Raw genomic sequence first — 17,854 nt, forward strand, 5'->3', positions numbered from 1 at the left:
ATTAATTACGATAGTAACAATTTTTTACTTTCAATTCAACGAGAATTGAATAAGTTTTATCAACATTGACTGCTGTCATTATTTTATTATTTAGAGCCAACCGAACTTCGTTTCATCGATATATTTATTCAGTAATAGCTGAAATACTACGCGTGTTGATTTCAAAACTTCTAGGCAATGACATACTTTCGACCAATCAGCTCGTGGTCCATTCGGGAGACACTTGAGACACATGCTTTTTTTTAAATCACTGATACATAACCGTAATTTATATAAATTTTATTCTATGACAAGTGAAAATATATGTCCTGAATGTTCTACCTGTTGCATGAATGAAAATATTTTAATAGTGAGATTCTCTGATTTGTTCATCGAATATACCTGGGTGACGTCACACGCTACGGTCAACCGGTATTCACCTGTAAATCTCTCGCCTTACAGGATTTTGCTCAAAATTTGACGAAAAACGTTAAAATACAATACATAGTTAATCGGAATGGTTTGTTCGATTATTTCTTATGGTTTGAGAGTCAGAATCGACAATATTCTGGTAAAATTAATATTATAATTTAAAACTAACCCTATTTTAGTAGGTTCAATAAATTCGCAACAGATGTCGCTGATGACATTATTGCAGCTGCTGTGAGTTGCTGATGGCTGCTGATGGCTGACGGAGTTCACCGTCCCAGTGGGTTTCGTAGCCAATTTTAATGTAAATACTGAATCTATTGACAATTCGACATTATATTCAGCTTATTCTCGATCATTACTAGGTTTAACATGTCTCCCATAGTTTTACAGTAGTCGACATTACATAGATCAGGGTATTTTCATCGTCGGCAATAACCAACAAACACGTACTATCGTTTCAGGTATCTTTTTTCGCAATATGTTTGATTATTGATAATAATTTCTGAAACGATTCAAATATTTGCCTGCATTCATAAATGAGGATAGAAAATTATTGTTGTATTATAATACCGCTGATCAATGTAACTTATTCAATCTCGTGTGTTTGCAAAAATTGTTATTAATTACTGAGAGGCCACTGCTCCTACCGATAAACAATATACGATACCTACTTGTTCGCATACAATAATTCCAATAACATACGTTGCCGTAATTTTTCAACCCATTGTCAATAATACTCGAAATATTCCTAATTTTTAACAGATGATTGCCTGAAATAATCCACAGCCAACCAATTACCCCTGGTACTTGAAGATTTCAGTTTGGAACTTTGGAAAAAATTCTTGACAAAAAAGAACTGATAACATCAGCAAAAAAAGTTGAAAATGAGGGTCGTAGCTTTGATCAGCGGTGGAAAAGACTCCTGCTTCAATATGATGCAGTGCATAGCTGCTGGCCACGACATTGTTGCTTTGGCTAACTTATATCCAATCGAAAAAGGTAGGTATTAGTTTTACCTAGTTACAGGCATAAATAGAAACCTTCTGATGGGAGGATAAAAATTTTTATAGAGATTTACAGTCTTCTCAGGCAAGGTGAGGTAATTTTTTCAAATCCAAACAATCTACGAACATGTAATGCTTTCTGATAAATAAATAGTGCCTGACCTGATCTCAGACGTGATGTCAATTTTGTTACGTTATTTATATACTATTGATCAATTGTACCTGCAAGCCAACTTTGTTATAAAGGGCCATTAGTACTTCAAAATAATACACGAGTGTTGAATTATATCATTATATCTAGTTATTTTGCATAGTCAAGGATGATAAAACGCATGTTCCTCATCCGTCGATTTAATCAATTATACACATATTGTTTCACTGAATTTTTTTTTTTCGCGTATTTTCAAGTTTTTTGGACTGATGGAGATTGACATCAGTAATATTAATGTAACAAAAAATTGTAAAAAATAGTCTTTTTTTTGACATGATTGAAGGATTTGCAAAATATTTCTTCATTATCATACACTACATTTTGAACTATCCTAAAGTTGCCAAATAATGATAATGAAGATGTGATTTTCGCTCAAAATGCATAATTACGTTAACGTTAGAAACTTCAACCTCATTTTCCTTTGCCATTTGTGTGACGTCAGATTGTTGATTTCAATTCGTAAACTCAGATATTACAAAGTTTACAAAATTTGTTATAAATAGCATTACTTTTTCAAGATGTGTTCTCTTTTACATAATGTTCCATACATTTGTTACTTTCTGTATTTATAATTACGTACTATTGGTTATCAGTGGTTTGAAATTGATTGTTATATATAATTCAGTACAACAATTGACATATTGTAATAAAAAACTGTTACTCAAAATTATTAAATGTCAATTGTCCGATATTTTGATCAATTATTATCACGACTAATCGACTAAAAATAGTTGTTGGTATAACATCAGCTTCTGCAAATGGACCTTGATAATTCAAAGTACTGTGAGACATTGAAATTTTGTATTTAAGTTTTAATAATTTCTCACTTTCATACTTGTTCTCTTTTTTTTTTTATTATTATTCGACAAAGTGTCAATATATTGCTAGTGATTTGTTACAGGGAAACGTAGCAATGAAATATCAATTGTACTTATATCATAAAATAAAGTTCATGTGTAATAAAATAATAGGATATACAAGCAATAATCCATATGAATTTCAAATATTATATATCACTAGTCACAAGCAGTTTCAAGATGTTTTGAAATAAGATTTTAACTCTCGAAGTACACTTTTTCGTTTCGGTTTAGTCTATTCCTAGTCTATGCTCTACGACAATATCAGCAATTAACTTTATGTATAATAATGTTCAACATTAATAATCACATCTGCAGTATCCTCTTTTCATCTTTTATTTGATGTATTTATACACAATATCCAATGCACTGAGTTTCCATATGCTCTTCGTTAAACTAAAGCCTTGAATAATTTTTCGAGAAACATTTTTTCAAACACTGAACTAACTTCTTCTTTTCTTAACCTCAATAGATGAATTAGATTCTTTCATGTTCCAAACCGTTGGACACCAAGGAGTAGAGTACTTAGGTGAAGCTATCGGCTTACCGCTATACCGTGAACCAACATTTGGAAAGTCCAAAATGTTGGAAAAGAATTATTCACCTACGGATGACGATGAGGTTGAAGACCTGTACAGATTGCTGGTCAAAGTGAAGGTATTTAAACGTTTTTGCCAAATATAGCTAATATGAGAGTGTATAAGAGGTTTCAAATGAAACAAATGTTTTTAGGAGCGGGAAAATATAGAAGCAGTTGCCTCTGGTGCAATTCTGAGTGACTATCAACGCATTCGCGTCGAAAATGTGTAACTATCTAATGGATACTTTTAATAGTGTAGGAAAAAATCTTAACTAACCGCAGTAATCTGAAAATGTATGATATGATAAAGAATTTCTGTCGATCACTCTGTAAATACTTAGCAAGTAAACAAGACTCTAGAAAAAAAGGCCTGTCATTGATTCGGACATGAAATGCTAATATTCATAGCCTATTTGTTCACCCAAGCTAGTGGTACAAGTCGGCTTAAAATAATCAATTCACCACTATTCATTATCAAGATGTTATTTTGTTCTGATCGACGCTAGCAATACATTTGAAGAAACACTCAATCACTTTTAAAGGCCAAGTAAAGAATAATAAAATCTTGTACATGAGACAGAAATTGTTACAAGCAGCCGAGATTCTGTCTAGTAACAAGTTATGTCCATTCCTCAATGTCTACTGACTATATTCCTGCAAAAGAGATAGGAGCGAAAGGTATCAGGGTGTTAATGGAAAACAAAAATGTATACCTTGTTGTAGGTGCAGCCGTTTAGGCCTTGTTTCGTTATGCTATTTGTGGCGAAGAGGTCAGGAAGATTTACTGAAGGAGATGATCGAGTGCTCCGTGAATGCAGTTTTCATAAAAGTGGCTGCGTTAGGCCTTGAACCCCGGCATTTGGGAAAGTCTATTGCAGAAATGGAATCGCATCTTGCAAAAATAGTACGTAATTAACATAATCCATATTTAATCTCTTTCATTTGCAAAAATTCTAATCGGCGACTAACCTACACGTACATCTTTGACTCACTTAATAACGCCTAAGCTTCAACAGAAATCAAATTGCCTTTACTAAACTCTTCTTTTTTTGAATAAAAATGAGTCATTTGTGTAAAAATATAAAATATCCAATAAACACAAAGAATAATAAGTAGAATAAATAACGAGAAAACTAATCTTATGTTAAAAAAGAATAACGTTCAGAATACCATGTTTTAAGAATATGCGTTTAATTGAAATCAGAACATAATAATATGATATCCATTTATTATAACAATTGAATGAAATTGGCATCTTTGAAATAATGCTCACATGAAAATGTGAAAATGAAATCTATCGTGGAAAATCAAAGATTATCTATACTGCACAAACAGTTGTGGTTATTTATTCATTTCCATCAATTACATTCGAATTCTTTTTTTCATAATCGCACAACCAAACAGACTGTAACTAATTGTGAAATTCGTGTGAGCTATTTTGAAAGCAGTACCTTCAGCTTTGCCTAGGAAACAAAAGTTATCATTAGGCATATAGTTTGACAACACACACTTGTATGTATTTTTGGAATGAGAGATGAGAATGGACATGCATAGTTGGGTTGTGTAATTTCTTCTTATGTAACCCTGTCAAGGCCAATATCATATATTTATTTGAACATTTAATTTACGAAACTTTATACATTTTATTATACTCCTAAATAACAATATTTATGTTTGTAATAATACACTAGTTGTCTACCAATTTATCAAAACTCATCTGTGGCTGAAATGCAGTCATTTAACCTTTCACTCTGATATCTGATACCCTGTAAGTGTACGGCTTGAAGTAAACATATATTGTTGTAAAAATATCACAAACGTTCTTTTTATTTGCAGAAAGAAAAATATGGGGTCAACATATGTGGAGAGGGTGGAGAGTACGAGACTTTTACCCTAGACTGTCCATTGTTTATCAAAAGCATTATAATGTAAGTTAAAGTTAAACTTGTATTACAGAGAGTAATCAGTAGCAAAACATATTTATATATTTTCAGAGACGAGTATGAAAGCATTGTTCACTCTAACGATGACATAGCCCCTGTCGGATACCTGAATTTTAAAAAGATCCATTTACAAAATAAGAATGTAAGTGGAAATAAGCAATTTTTCCGTCCAGAATTATTCTAAAACATGATTTATAGTACAGCCATTGCTGTGCTTTATTTATTGTGTCTGTATTTTGGAAAGGATGGGAATAGTCTTGTACTGTACATTCAGAATCTTACAGTATTTCTAATGTTGATACTGGAATTTTAACTACCAGTAATTAATCATAGACCATCTGACTTAGGAATACTGCACTGTTCATGCTAAATATTATTACATATTGAGTATTCTTAATCTGATTCGAAGTGGCTCTCAAGAGATTGTACACCAGGGTAGATTAAGGCTCATTTCATTTAGCTTTTTTTTTCTCAATTGATATTAAACAATGTTTGCTGGAAGGGTATATTAGTCTATCATTAGGAGGTTTTATTGAGAAAACTATCCCAACCCTTTTAATCGTAATTACATACGTTATTATCAGTGAATTTGAAGATATTTAACTTGAACAATTTTTTATAAACAGAAATTGAAAAATCACATTCCATGTTTCTTCACGTATTAATGAATGAATGAATAACTGGATCAATGATGATATTTAATATTGTCACTAAGAAAAAGTTATGCACTGTATTTGCTATGCATGTAAATAACAATTAAACCTGTCATAGCATCAGAATTCGCATATTATCATAACAATTAATTAACGTAATGATAATATTACAGAATGGTATAGAGGCATTATCATTGCAAGAAAGGTTACAGTTGGTATCCGTAAAGGGCCCATCTGACTATATTGATGAAATAGTCAGACCAGAGTTACAAGATGGCTGTAATTTATCGGATGACGAAAACGAAGAATCTGAAAGTGATAACAAATCCTTAAAGACATCAAACTCTGGTATATTGGTTTTATAATACATATCGTAAACGATATTTGAAGTTTACCACAGAATACAACTACAAAAATTTCGAAACACACATCAGTATCTAAATGAAAAATTACTGTCTTTACTGTGTACTTTATACGAAATTTTGAACAATTTAATCATCCATGAAATAAATTTGGCGTCAAGTTTTTTCTAATTGCTTTTTTCTCTTGTAATGCTTTATTGCGTATCAAATTTGTTTATGAAATTACCCCCGAAAGTAATAGAAACAAAGTCTATTGTCATTCAATACATCATGTATTCTAATATTGAAAATTGAAATTGCTGTTTCTTAGGTCAATTCAACCCACCAAGTCCGATGGAAATTATGTATGATGATGAAGATTATCCAGATGTACCTGTTTCAAATAGAAATCAAACTGGCTGGTTCTGGTTTGGAGGAATTGTTGGAAAAAATTCTGATCCAAAACTTGCCACAGAGGAAGCCTTGGACAAATTAAGCAGTAGGTAAAATTTAATACTTCTTACTATTCAATTTAAGTCAATGCCATATATGTGATGGGGAAAAATATCCTATTATCTAATCAGTAGATAATATAATTTGTAGAATACTGATTTAATTTTTTTCTATTGTTGAACATCTAGTTGTGTAATTAAAATATTTGTAAAAGTTCAGCTTGTGCTGTGGCCGATATTTTCTTTATCAATTGGCAAGATTCAATCAGTTCTGAGAGAATGATCTAAAAATCATGATATCAATCTTTTTTCAGATCTAGTCGAAACAGAAAAGCTTAAGATTTCAGATATTGTTGCAGTAACATTGTATTTAAAAGATATGTCGAACTATTTATTAATAAACGAAGTCTACATCTCGAGGTTGAGTAATGTTAATCCACCGGTACGTGTGTGCATTGAGTGCCCGTTAAACGTACCTATCGTCTTAGATGCTTTAGCATATAAAGAAATTCCACAAATAGGAGACAACAAAGTTCACAAAAGGCACACGATGCATGTACAGAGTATAAGTAATTGGGCGCCTGCTAATATTGGACCATACTCCCAAGCTATTCGTGTAAGTAATGATTTATTTTTATGTTTTCAACTCATACGTAGTAGAATAGCAAATAAACTGATCGCTTATGAATGATTAAACATTTTTAGGTTGGAGATATTATTTCTGTTGCTGGACAAATACCACTAGTTCCTGGGAGCATGACGATGTTGGATTTAAATATCAAAAGACAATGTCGGTTAACATTGAGGCATATCAATCGAATTGTTAAAGCAATGGATGCTAATACACAACTCAGAGATATTGTACAGGTAAGTAGAATTGAACGGTTTCTCAGACATAAACAGAGAGAACTCTCAATACATATTTGTAAACTTTATATTTTTTTTTTTACAAATTAACTGTAATCTGCAGCCATCTAAATTAGTTAATCGTGTAACTTTCATTCAATAATTTATCATTGGTGATATGCCCATTATATTAAACTCTTGAATTCATCTTCTCTTACAGGGTATTTGTTTTTCAACACATCCTAGTTATATTCCTGATGCACGCAGAGAATGGGAAAAACGAACTAATAATGCAATTGTAGATTACGTTGTTGTACCAAACTTGCCTCGAGGTGCGAAAGTCGAATGGTGTGTTTGGGCACATCGGGACAATAACCGATTCGAATGTGAGTAAAATTATAGATGAAACTTGAGAGAACAATGTTAATTTACTACTTTCATAAAAGCTGACCTCTACTTTCAATACATGTAAATCACCCTCATTACTTTATATAAGTGTTACAACATATTTTTGTTTCCCAACTACTTTATCCGAATTAGACACTACTGACATTTGCGTTTTCACTTTCATTATAGACGAAGAAACTGGAAAATGTGTTGGTGATTTTAAAGTTGCCATAAGGCGACGATGGAATTATGAGAATAACGTATCTGCTATTGTATGTTACCTGTCGACTGGTGAGTAAATAATATTCCCTAATTAGATGTTGAAGACTTTATTTGCATGGAATCAAAATATGTTAAGTACTAGTTTTGGGTAAACGATGGAACCTTAATCTAATTTGTTGAGTGAATCAACTAGTTGATGATATTATGTTCTTTAGTTAAAAGATGCCTTAATTGATATTATTCGCATCAACAATTGATAGTTCAGTATTTGATTACTAACTTGCAGGATCTTCAAATTCAATGGGAAACCTGGCGGTAGACACAAATCTAAGTTTTGCGGAACTTAACGCAGCCGAACTTACAGAAGCTTTCGAATATCTTCTATGTAAGTTGACGAAAGGTTCACAAACTATAAATCCTACCTGTAATTTAAGAATTTTTTATAAAGTGGGTAGCTCACCAGGACCAAATTTTATTCAAAGCGTTCTATCAAATTTTGAAAACCGAAATATAGTTACCACCATAATCCCAACGACTCATCTTCATAATTACAGCACTTTTTTATCAATTTGTGGTATCAGGCACGAATAATAGTTTTGTTGCTTAATAACTTGGTCAATTATTTATATAAATTTTGAAACGCTTGATAATCTACCGATTATTACAGAGAGCCAATGCCCAAACGGATGTATTTTTCATTTTTTTCTTTTTTTTTTCTATTTGGTTTACAAGTGGAAACTTCTGAATAGATATAGTTTTTCATTTTTTATAATGCTCGAGTACAAATTTTCTGAAATTAGTTAGTTACTTGTAACTGTATAATATTTTACTGTAGATTCATCCCAGCTCTAATGAAAATCAAAATTCACCTAATATTAAATAGAATTTACTCTAACTATTAGCAATTTTCCTTGTGCAAAACTTTTTTTCACAGTTTATTTTTTTTTTCTGAACTCAATCAAATTTCAGATTGAAAGATTTTATCTCAAGAATTATTTTCTGAATATTCTTTCAAAGTCAACTTGGCATATATAAGTAGGATGTCAGTTCTTGTTTAGTTGTATTGAGCCCTAAAGTCCTTGACTTATATTGAAAATATTGCGGTATTCATATACGTAACAGCAGCATTTTCTAGATTATATTTTTCATGAATGCATTTTTGCTCAAACTCTAGACACTTGAAATAAACAATTTATAAATCAATTATTGTCAGGAGTATTGGCTATCTACTTAATTTAACGTTTTTACTGTATAATTGATATTACCTTGAAACACTTTGAGTTCACTCACTAGCCAGTAAATTGGTAATGAGTATAGTTTGCTAATAAATTATTCCTAGCGATGTAAAAACTCTTTCCACGCAGAGGGAGCTAAACTATTGGTTATTATGAATTATTGTATGATACCCTACCTAATCTCATGAATTTTACTTAAATTTAGAATTAAAGAAAAAGAATGCGTTTGGATATTGCTGTTACCCTATAATATATTCGTTAATATTCAGTGAATAGTGTTTAATTTCATTAATATGATATACATACTACAATTATAAGATACGTTTAAAGTAATGTCACAATTAAACTGTCACATTGGATGAAAATAAAAATGCATCTTACTTCTAAGTAAAATGCGATCTCTGTTATGTGTTTCCACATTATTCCAAAATACTTTAGAAATGCAATATTTCTGTATGGTTACAAAAAAAATAATGTCAGGATACAGTTTTTCTCATTTCAAGAATTCAAAAACCCCTCATAGTCATTAACTGAAATGACAAAACACAGTGAAAATAAGGCTTATTTGATCATATATATTGATAAATATTAATTAACCTGTTTTCCATACAACAAATAACACTATTCTTATTAAGATCAATCCTAGATTACATTAGCGATGGATAGACTGATTATTTCACGATGGGCTCCTGATGCTCAAGAGTATGCCGCATCAGAGTCACTTTTTAAACACATGAATTTTTAATTTTTTCAAGAAGCCCTACGACAAAAAATGCGGATTTATTATAGGGTTTCAGACAATTGTTTTTTGGTGTATTTTGAAGATGTCATATACTTCGATATTTGCAAGAAATTGATCTCAATTTAATTTAATAATAAGTTTTTTTTCCCTCTGTGTGGTGTTTGCTGATTGCTGATCACAATCTATAAACTTTTAAATTATCTAAAACTCGCCGTAAGTTTGGTCAAAATCTTATTATTTTTTCAAAACACATCATCTGTGCGGATTATTACACGCGTGTTTTTTACCACATTTTTTAATTACGTGTCACTGTTTACTTATTGTTTCAAATGAAAGAAAGTAAGGTGTGTAAAATTTAATACAGAGAACGGGACAATTTACTCCGACAGTTGATACGTTGAAGTAATGAACATCTATTATTCTAAATCATGGGAGCCTATTATATATTTTGCTTTGTATGTTATTACGACTAATTAACTCATTACTGAAGAAATAATATTAGAAACGTTGATTGCAATGTTATTAAAATACTATCCAAGGATAGTGTATGTGTGATAACAGAGTAAAGCCATGTATTATTATTGTAACTATAACAGATTTGAAATTGAAACTTATCCTTAGATGTAAAAAATCGAAATCCACTAATGTATAAAGTCTGTTCCATCTTGTAACGGGGATACCCAAATTATTTATACGGAAATTCAACAAGAAGAGACATGGATCGCAAAACCATGAATGATGAGATTGTTTTATTACCTTTGTGCGCAAAAACTAAGAATAATTATTATTATTATTATTATGAATTGCGTATTTTAGTATTCAACAGAGGCCTGAATATTAAACTAAGGCCTATAAGGCCACGAAACTAAGGTCACTAAATGAAAGAAAAATTGGTTTTGCATATTATTTTCAGTTGCATGTAGATGCACTATTTCAAAATATCAATTTTCATGCAGTTTTACAAGATTGGAAAATTTCTTGTTGACAATTACAACTTTCGTTTGCCAGTTTTCATTTATGCTGAAGTCAATTTATTTCTAAGGGGGATCATGTGAGTAAAATTGTCAAAAAAACGTTTTTTGTTTCATCTTTCTGGAAGTTTGAAGTATGAAGAATATTGTGCGTAAATTTCATGACGAAATTCCAAAAACTGTTAAAGGTATGGGCGATACACCGAAAGGTGGTCGAGTGTCCCGACCGGATTTTTCTAAAGTGTTAGTCTACTGTTAACTTTAAGCAGTGAATAGTATTTTGTTGTACATCGCAGTTTTATCAAAATTAACAGTCAACTGGACTCCAAGAAAAGTAGTGGCAATAAAATGACAAAGGCAGATAAGGCGAGAGGAATTTGCAAAGGTCAACTCAAAAAAAAGCTGCCTGTACGTAGCAACGTAGCCGGAAAGGTGGCAGTTATGTGTTTCAGCGAAAAAAGTACGATAATCAATTCATTCAGAACCAAGCATAAACCATAATATTGATTATATTATTCTAAATTTTATCGTCGGTTTTTCATTCATCTGTGAAAATGTGAGATGCACAGAATACGGAGCAGAAATTTATACAATAACAAAAACCTGTGCTCGTGGTGTCGGATTCAACGTGGAAATACAGTGTTCTTGCGAGCCCGAAAGCGTACCCACTTGCTCGTATACTTATGTACCTATATCTAACGCATACGAAATAAATACAAGAATCTGTTTTACTATGCCAGTGATAGGGATTGGAATGAAAGGCATCCTAATATCTTGAGGAATAATGCATCTAGCAGTATTAGCTGCACAGTGTACGTGATCGTACACTACGATCGTAAAAAATATTCTAACCGTTTGAGAATCAGTACCGAAAATAATTTGTTGGTCAGTTATTTAGGAAGAAAGAGAAATTATGGCAAGAGCACCAAATCAGGCAAATGAGGAATTGACGCAAGAATGGCCACTGAAGATGCTGCGGCAGCTGTAGAGGAAGTATTTTGTCGCCCTGCAATTGCAGATTAATGGTAAATTAAAAAAAATATACATTCCACATATTTTTTTGCAAACTTTAAGCTCGATTATTTCAAAACATCATATTTGAAGTCGCTTCACAGAATATCTCAAAAACGGTTAACCAATTTGCTTGAAATTACTTCACAATGGTTCGGACATTTACTCTTTTTGTTCTGAAAAATTTGGGACAAAACACGAAATTCAAGTTTCTAAAGTGATCATTTCTGCAAGAAAAAAAAAAAAAAAAGATTGCGGAATAAAATTCTCCAATACGAACTGCTTTGTTATATTTTAAGAAACCCTTTGTAATTTATGGTTCAAATGAACCGAATACTCTAAACCCTTGGAATCGCGTACCGGATCCGTGCGAACCACGTCTTATAAACGATATATCTATTTATTTATTTATTTATATTAATATGTATCCATGCATCGTTTATAATGTCATTAAAAATTTTACACATGAAAACGGATTAATGATCGCGAGTAACCAATATTTCTTGTCTTGCTTATTTACTAAAAACCAGATTATATAGGTAAAAAATGGAAAATATCGGTATTTTCAAAACAGGGTCAGCTAGGGTTTTAATTTAAACGAATTTTTCATCTATAATCACCCACAAATACAATGAAGTTTTCGGTTTCTGTCTACATTTTCATCCAACCTATCGATGCTTCAGGTCCAGTGTAAATATTCCCCCATAAATCCAAATGAAGGAGGCATGTAGAAAATTCATTTTAACCGCAATTCCAAGTGTGGAATAAAGGGCTGCTGCCTTATTATAAATATGTAAAAAACCGAAACTGAGGTGTATCCCGGACGAAAAGTAAGGATAGTGGTATATATTTTCAAGAAATTATTCTATTCATACTCTTATTTTATTGTGTGTAAATCGTACTTTTTATATTCAGGGAATCATAGATATATATATGTAAGATTGGCTATGAATTTGAACAGATATCTTCAATTTCAATAAGAGATATTGATACAATGGTTATAACACAACTTTTACGCTGAAACTTATCGCTTATTAGAAACTTAAATGTGAGAAATAATTTTAATAAATTGTATAGTTATGAATTTTCCAAAAACTGTATACACTTTTTCAAATATTAGATTTATCATTCATGATTATTCATCATCTATACTTGTATACAATTTGCACCTCAATATAACAGAATAATGCAATTACAACAAAAATTATAACTGCTCATTAACCAGCATGCGTTTGATGCACACGAACTATCTACGAGTTCCTGGTATTTTTGGAAGGGGTGCAATGCTCCAGCAAATTTATTTTTCGCTAAGTATGTCAGTTGTATTCTTTGTTTATTGCAAGAAAAAAAATTAATATTTTGAACAAATTAAGAGTCAAGAAGTTTTTAATATTTTATACTGTTATACGATGAATTTATGGTGAATAGGATAGATAGAGTGCGCCACGAACTGCTGCCAACCCAAAGTTCCCAAGGATGGATGTCCATAGCTCGTCAACAGCATGACGGGCGTCACAAAAAGGTTGGAAACCAATCGTCAAATAGGTTGGCAACGTTTCGTAGTGCGCACTGGGCTCCGTTTACTAATGGAAAATCTGTACATGTGTCAACGCATGCACACTCGATCTTCCATGCCATTATAAATACCGTATGTATGTATGTATGTACAAGTTGCAGATATATCCTAATTAGAAATGTAGACACGTTAATATTTTATTCTTTGTGAAATATTTTGAGATTTTCTTTTTACTGATTTTACTAACGCATTCAACTCTGCATTCAACTTCTTGTCGGTTTTAATCTTCTTTTCGGGATCCTGAAAAATTTTGAAAATAATCATGCTGTACTTTATTCATTAATTTACTATGGATCAATGGGAAGAAAATGTTTTAGGGATAGAGAGGGGGGGTTAGAGAGGGGAGGTGCCGATATTTAATTCGTAAACGAATAATAATAATTCACACAGACGAACAAAACAGCAATTTCCGTGGCGGCAAATCTAGATGAAATGGTGCACTCTGATTGGCCTAGCGCTATCGCTTATAATTCAAAAACTATGCGTCGGACGCGCTTCCGGAAAAGAAATTCTCGGTTGGATTTTAACGAGGTATCATGGTGGCTAGTCCATGGGAGGCAATTTAGGGACACCCTGTATTGTTCTCATGCATCAAATTGATTTTTTCAGTTCATTTCAGTTTGTGAAAAACAAATACATTCGAAAAAACATCGAATACTTCAATGTAATTTACAGGTTTTTTTTTCTCTGTAATATGAAAATATCATTGGGGTGCAATCGGAAAATTCCAAAACGACCAATAACGGACACCATAGTGTATATTTAATTTTGCTCTACTTGTCAGGACTCTTCAAAAGGATTGGGATCCAAATACCTCCCTACTTTGCCTAAAATTACCTGGTTTGAGCACTGTAAAACCTGAATACATATAGTCGATGTGTTTTTTGTAAGAAAGTTTGCAATGAAACTAACACCTAAACCTTTGACTTGTGCTACTTGTTCAACATACAGATCACCAATGTCAATCATATAGAGACTTTGTTACTTTCAACAACTCGGCATCAGCCGCGAATAGTAACAGAAGAGAGTAATCAATCACAGAGCATAGGTCATTAATGTAAACCGAAAATGAAACTATATGATCAGACTACTTTTGGATGGGTAAATACGTGAATACAGTACCAAAAATATGAGTGAGCCTTACCTGATCTAATTTGCCATCAGTTCGCCTTTTCAATTTTTCTTCTATCAAGGCTTCTGTTCCTTTGGTTTTTCTGTACCGTGGATCAGCAGGATCGATATTATAATGGTGAGATGAGTATAGAGCTTCAAATCGCTGATCACAAACATTGACTTTAAAATCATCAACTGTTTCATCTTTATTTGAATACTTATTCATCTTTTTCTGGCGCTTTCTTTTAGATTTTGACAAAGATTCGTTATCTTCAATTTTCTTCATATCAAAATGCTTTCGTCCTGCATCCTCAGTTTTATCCATCAGCAATAATTCTAGCTCAGCCTCCTGTTGCTTTTTGTCAACATCATTTATATCATTGACAATCTGATTTTTCGAAGATTTTTTCAATTTTGGTTTCATATTTTTGAATTCTTCAGCAAAATATGGGTCATCCATGTCAATATCCGAAGGCACACTATCCTCACTGTTATCACTATCCGATGCATTCTCATTGCTCTCTCTCAGTTTTTTTCTTTCGGCCATTTTTGATTTTTTCTTTGCTTTACGTTTTTCAAGGTATTGTTCAAATGGCGTTAATTCTTCCTTTTTCTTCATTTTTTCAGCAACGAGTTTTTCAGATTTGGCCTTGCTTCCTAATCCCCATGTAATTTCCATTTCGATACCTTTATTTTTATTTTTCTCTTGCTGCTCTTCGATCCCATGTAAAAGTGATTTGTACTTTGCTATTGGATCTGCATCATTGTCAGATTCTAGGTCTCTTTCATCAGAGTTATTTTTCGATTCATTTTCATCGGAGTCTATGATAAGAAAGAAAAGAAAAGTCGATTTATTGTTTTCAATCATTGACAGTGAGCAGTTGGTTTTGATCAATAGAAAACAGCAGAGTCAACATATTAATTTGATCATAGCATAAAATTTACCATCTTCACTGCTAGAACCACTTCCTAAATATGCTCGGATATCACTGGGATCAATGTCGTCAACTTTTCCACAGTTAAGTTTTTCTGCAATTTCTTGTCTGTGAGGATTTGTCTCGTCCCAAGTCAATTCTACTTTAACTTGTTGCAATGCAGTAGTAACGAACTGCCTTGGCTGATACTTCGACAATTCTGGTACTTTATCACAGACTTCTTTAGGCTCCTATGGAAAAATTTGATTTCGAATTACTTTCAATGATAAACTTGATAACTTGAGATAAACAAATCACTGTTACAACTCAAATTGAACTAATTACTTATACAAATTGCATTGTCACATTTGGATTGAAAAAAGACTGCAATGTTTAGTACTTGATCAAAAGTTGTATCATCCGGTATGAACCTCAAATCCAATTTCGTTGCTGTAGATTCATATTCGATCCCGTCGCATTCTGTATAAATTTTATTGGCTGTTTGGGGTGAGTCGCAAACTATTACTGCATAATAATACTTTAATCGATTCAATTGATACTGCCTTAATTTTTCCATGTGGTATTTTGTCCCTTCCTCGTTCTAAAACAAGCAGGATTATTTTCAAATCTTACTTGCCCGGGCAGATATATTTGTTAACCATAATACAACACTTTTTCATCAGTCATAAAAACAAAAGTAAAAATGTATTCAGACAAAATCACCTCATCATCTTCCTTGAAATTCTGAGTGTTATTCTTTGATTCGACCAGTTCAATCGGGCCTCTTATTTCCTCCTCTTTCATCCGTTGTAAACCAAACTCTGACGGGTAAATCTGTACAATTAATCCTTTTAGTAAATTTAAGACATTTGAGAAAGGTGATGTCGTGGCTACATGCTAAATATTCATCCTTATACCTGTAGTTATGCCAATAGTAAGTACATGTGGGGGCTAAAGTTTTTTTGGAAATAATAATTGTATTCAGGATTCTATATTACCGTAACAGAATGAATAAGACCATTGCTTGGCAAAAATGAGTTAAACAGAACCAATAAATCAACAGCACGAATCCTGTCCCAGTCCATGTTACAAACAGCCAATCTATTCGTTATTTCATCTGTTGTTTCAGCTTCTCTATCTAGCTCACCCCAATCATGATCTATTTCATTTTCTTGATCTGAAAATATTCAATATCATTATATCGCATAATTCATCATTTGTATTTAGAATCTTGGACTGTTGTTTCTCTGTATTCAGAGTTCCTAATCTAAATTTTCTCACCGTCTTCATCTGAGCTTTCTTCCTCGGATGAACTTTCCGTTAGTAAAGTGCCTTCTCCTCTAGCATAATCTACTGTTAAGTCTCTTAATTTTTCTTTTATCATAGTCGGTATACTTCCCGTGTCAGACTTGTTAATTTGCAATGGATCTGCGCCGTTCTCAAAATCCATAGTAACTTTAGAAATTGATTCCAATTCATCCTCAGATTTAGAATATTCATTTTCATCATTTTCGGATTCTGATACTAAGTCACTGTCAGATTGGGTTTTAGTACGCAGCAGTTCTCCATTTCCCAACAAATGGGCTACTTTGGTAGTGCGTTTTATCTTGCTTTTTGATTTTCGGTCAGACAGATTTTGTAAATGATCCAATCTATCTCCGTTCATGCCGGTAACACTTTTAGCCTTTACATCTTTTCGTACGTTGTTTTCAATATTAGTTGATTTGACATTCTCATCACTACCTGACTCTTCGTCCTCATTGCTTGACAAATGGTAATACTTTTTTAAATTTTCATTCGACGACTGATTACTCGGTCTTCCTCTTTTATCAATAGTATACTTCAGAAGAAACTTTTTGTCATTAAACATAGGCCGAAATCTCTTGTCAATTTTTACTTTTCGCTCAGTTTTAGGAATGCGTCTGAATCTCGGATCTTTTGCAACATGTGCAAATCGCGCATCATCCAGTACGTTATCCATAATTATTGATACGCAGAGTACCTAAGAACAGAACTAATTAATTCACTAATCTGGCATGTAAAGTTTTAACAACTGACTACTGTCGGATTCGTTTATAAGGATAAATTCCTTATTTCTTGAGCAAAAAATTAAACAACTGTGTGCAACACAGCGCCTTGACATAACCTATCTTAAGACCTCATGTGCCTCACGCGCGGTCTTACACACAGGCCTGAAACTCTGCTAATTTTAAGCGGTGTGCTACCGACTGTGCATCTAGCTGTATCTGCGCGATCGAATCTAGTGTCTAGCATCTGGAAATAGTTGGGAGTGCCGTTGACGTCACAGCGGGCCGGTCGCGTGTACACACGAGTGGTTGCAGCCAATCACTACTACCAGGTGTATGTGATTCGTCACCTTCTGTA

General features: G+C 32.7%; 3 protein-coding genes across 4 annotated transcripts in view; 2 read left to right on the top strand and 1 right to left on the bottom strand.

The window, feature by feature from the left end:
* LOC124184988 (fasciculation and elongation protein zeta-2-like) overlaps positions 1-17,854 on the top strand; it is a 296,636-nt gene that overhangs the window by 111,993 nt on the left and 166,789 nt on the right. The gene's annotated exons all lie outside the window — the stretch shown is intronic.
* On the top strand, positions 647-12,683 carry LOC124184919 (diphthine--ammonia ligase). 2 transcript variants are annotated; one of them, XM_046575134.1, is made up of 16 exons: positions 671-712; positions 794-872; positions 1,174-1,410; positions 2,956-3,140; positions 3,216-3,289; positions 3,787-3,967; positions 4,900-4,991; positions 5,058-5,148; positions 5,833-6,007; positions 6,332-6,499; positions 6,767-7,068; positions 7,158-7,319; positions 7,519-7,684; positions 7,875-7,976; positions 8,194-8,292; positions 11,746-12,683. In XM_046575134.1, exons 3-16 carry the CDS (start codon positions 1,296-1,298, stop codon positions 11,751-11,753), a joined length of 1,920 nt encoding a protein of 639 aa, XP_046431090.1. In that variant the 5' UTR covers positions 671-712; positions 794-872; positions 1,174-1,295; the 3' UTR covers positions 11,754-12,683. The 2 variants fall into 2 exon arrangements, with proteins under 2 accessions (XP_046431089.1, XP_046431090.1); XM_046575133.1 differs by lacking the exons at positions 794-872; positions 11,746-12,683 and having other exon boundaries at positions 647-712; positions 8,194-9,410.
* On the bottom strand, positions 12,429-17,465 carry LOC124184916 (ESF1 homolog). The gene is made up of 7 exons (XM_046575130.1): positions 16,751-17,465; positions 16,468-16,646; positions 16,193-16,303; positions 15,870-16,070; positions 15,501-15,720; positions 14,587-15,377; positions 12,429-13,682 (listed from the first exon to the last, which is right to left on the bottom strand). Exons 1-7 carry the CDS (start codon positions 17,448-17,450, stop codon positions 13,572-13,574), a joined length of 2,313 nt encoding a protein of 770 aa, XP_046431086.1. The 5' UTR covers positions 17,451-17,465; the 3' UTR covers positions 12,429-13,571.

This window comes from Neodiprion fabricii, chromosome 6, assembly GCF_021155785.1.
Source record: "Neodiprion fabricii isolate iyNeoFabr1 chromosome 6, iyNeoFabr1.1, whole genome shotgun sequence".
Taxonomy (NCBI): Eukaryota; Metazoa; Arthropoda; class Insecta; order Hymenoptera; family Diprionidae; genus Neodiprion; species Neodiprion fabricii.

Excerpts from the sequence above, each read along its gene's own strand:
- LOC124184916 (XM_046575130.1), bottom strand. The coding sequence starts at position 17,450 with ATGGATAACGTACTGGATGATGCGCGATTTGCACATGTTGCAAAAGAT. Across the intron at positions 16,304-16,467 it reads GTCTTATTCATTCTGTTACG|ATTTACCCGTCAGAGTTTGG; the intron begins GTAATATAGAAT and ends TTAATTGTACAG. Across the intron at positions 16,071-16,192 it reads ATTTCAAGGAAGATGATGAG|AACGAGGAAGGGACAAAATA; the intron begins GTGATTTTGTCT and ends TGCTTGTTTTAG.
- LOC124184919 (XM_046575133.1), top strand. The coding sequence starts at position 1,296 with ATGAGGGTCGTAGCTTTGATCAGCGGTGGAAAAGACTCCTGCTTCAAT. Across the intron at positions 4,992-5,057 it reads TTTATCAAAAGCATTATAAT|AGACGAGTATGAAAGCATTG; the intron begins GTAAGTTAAAGT and ends ATATATTTTCAG. Across the intron at positions 7,977-8,193 it reads TGTATGTTACCTGTCGACTG|GATCTTCAAATTCAATGGGA; the intron begins GTGAGTAAATAA and ends ACTAACTTGCAG.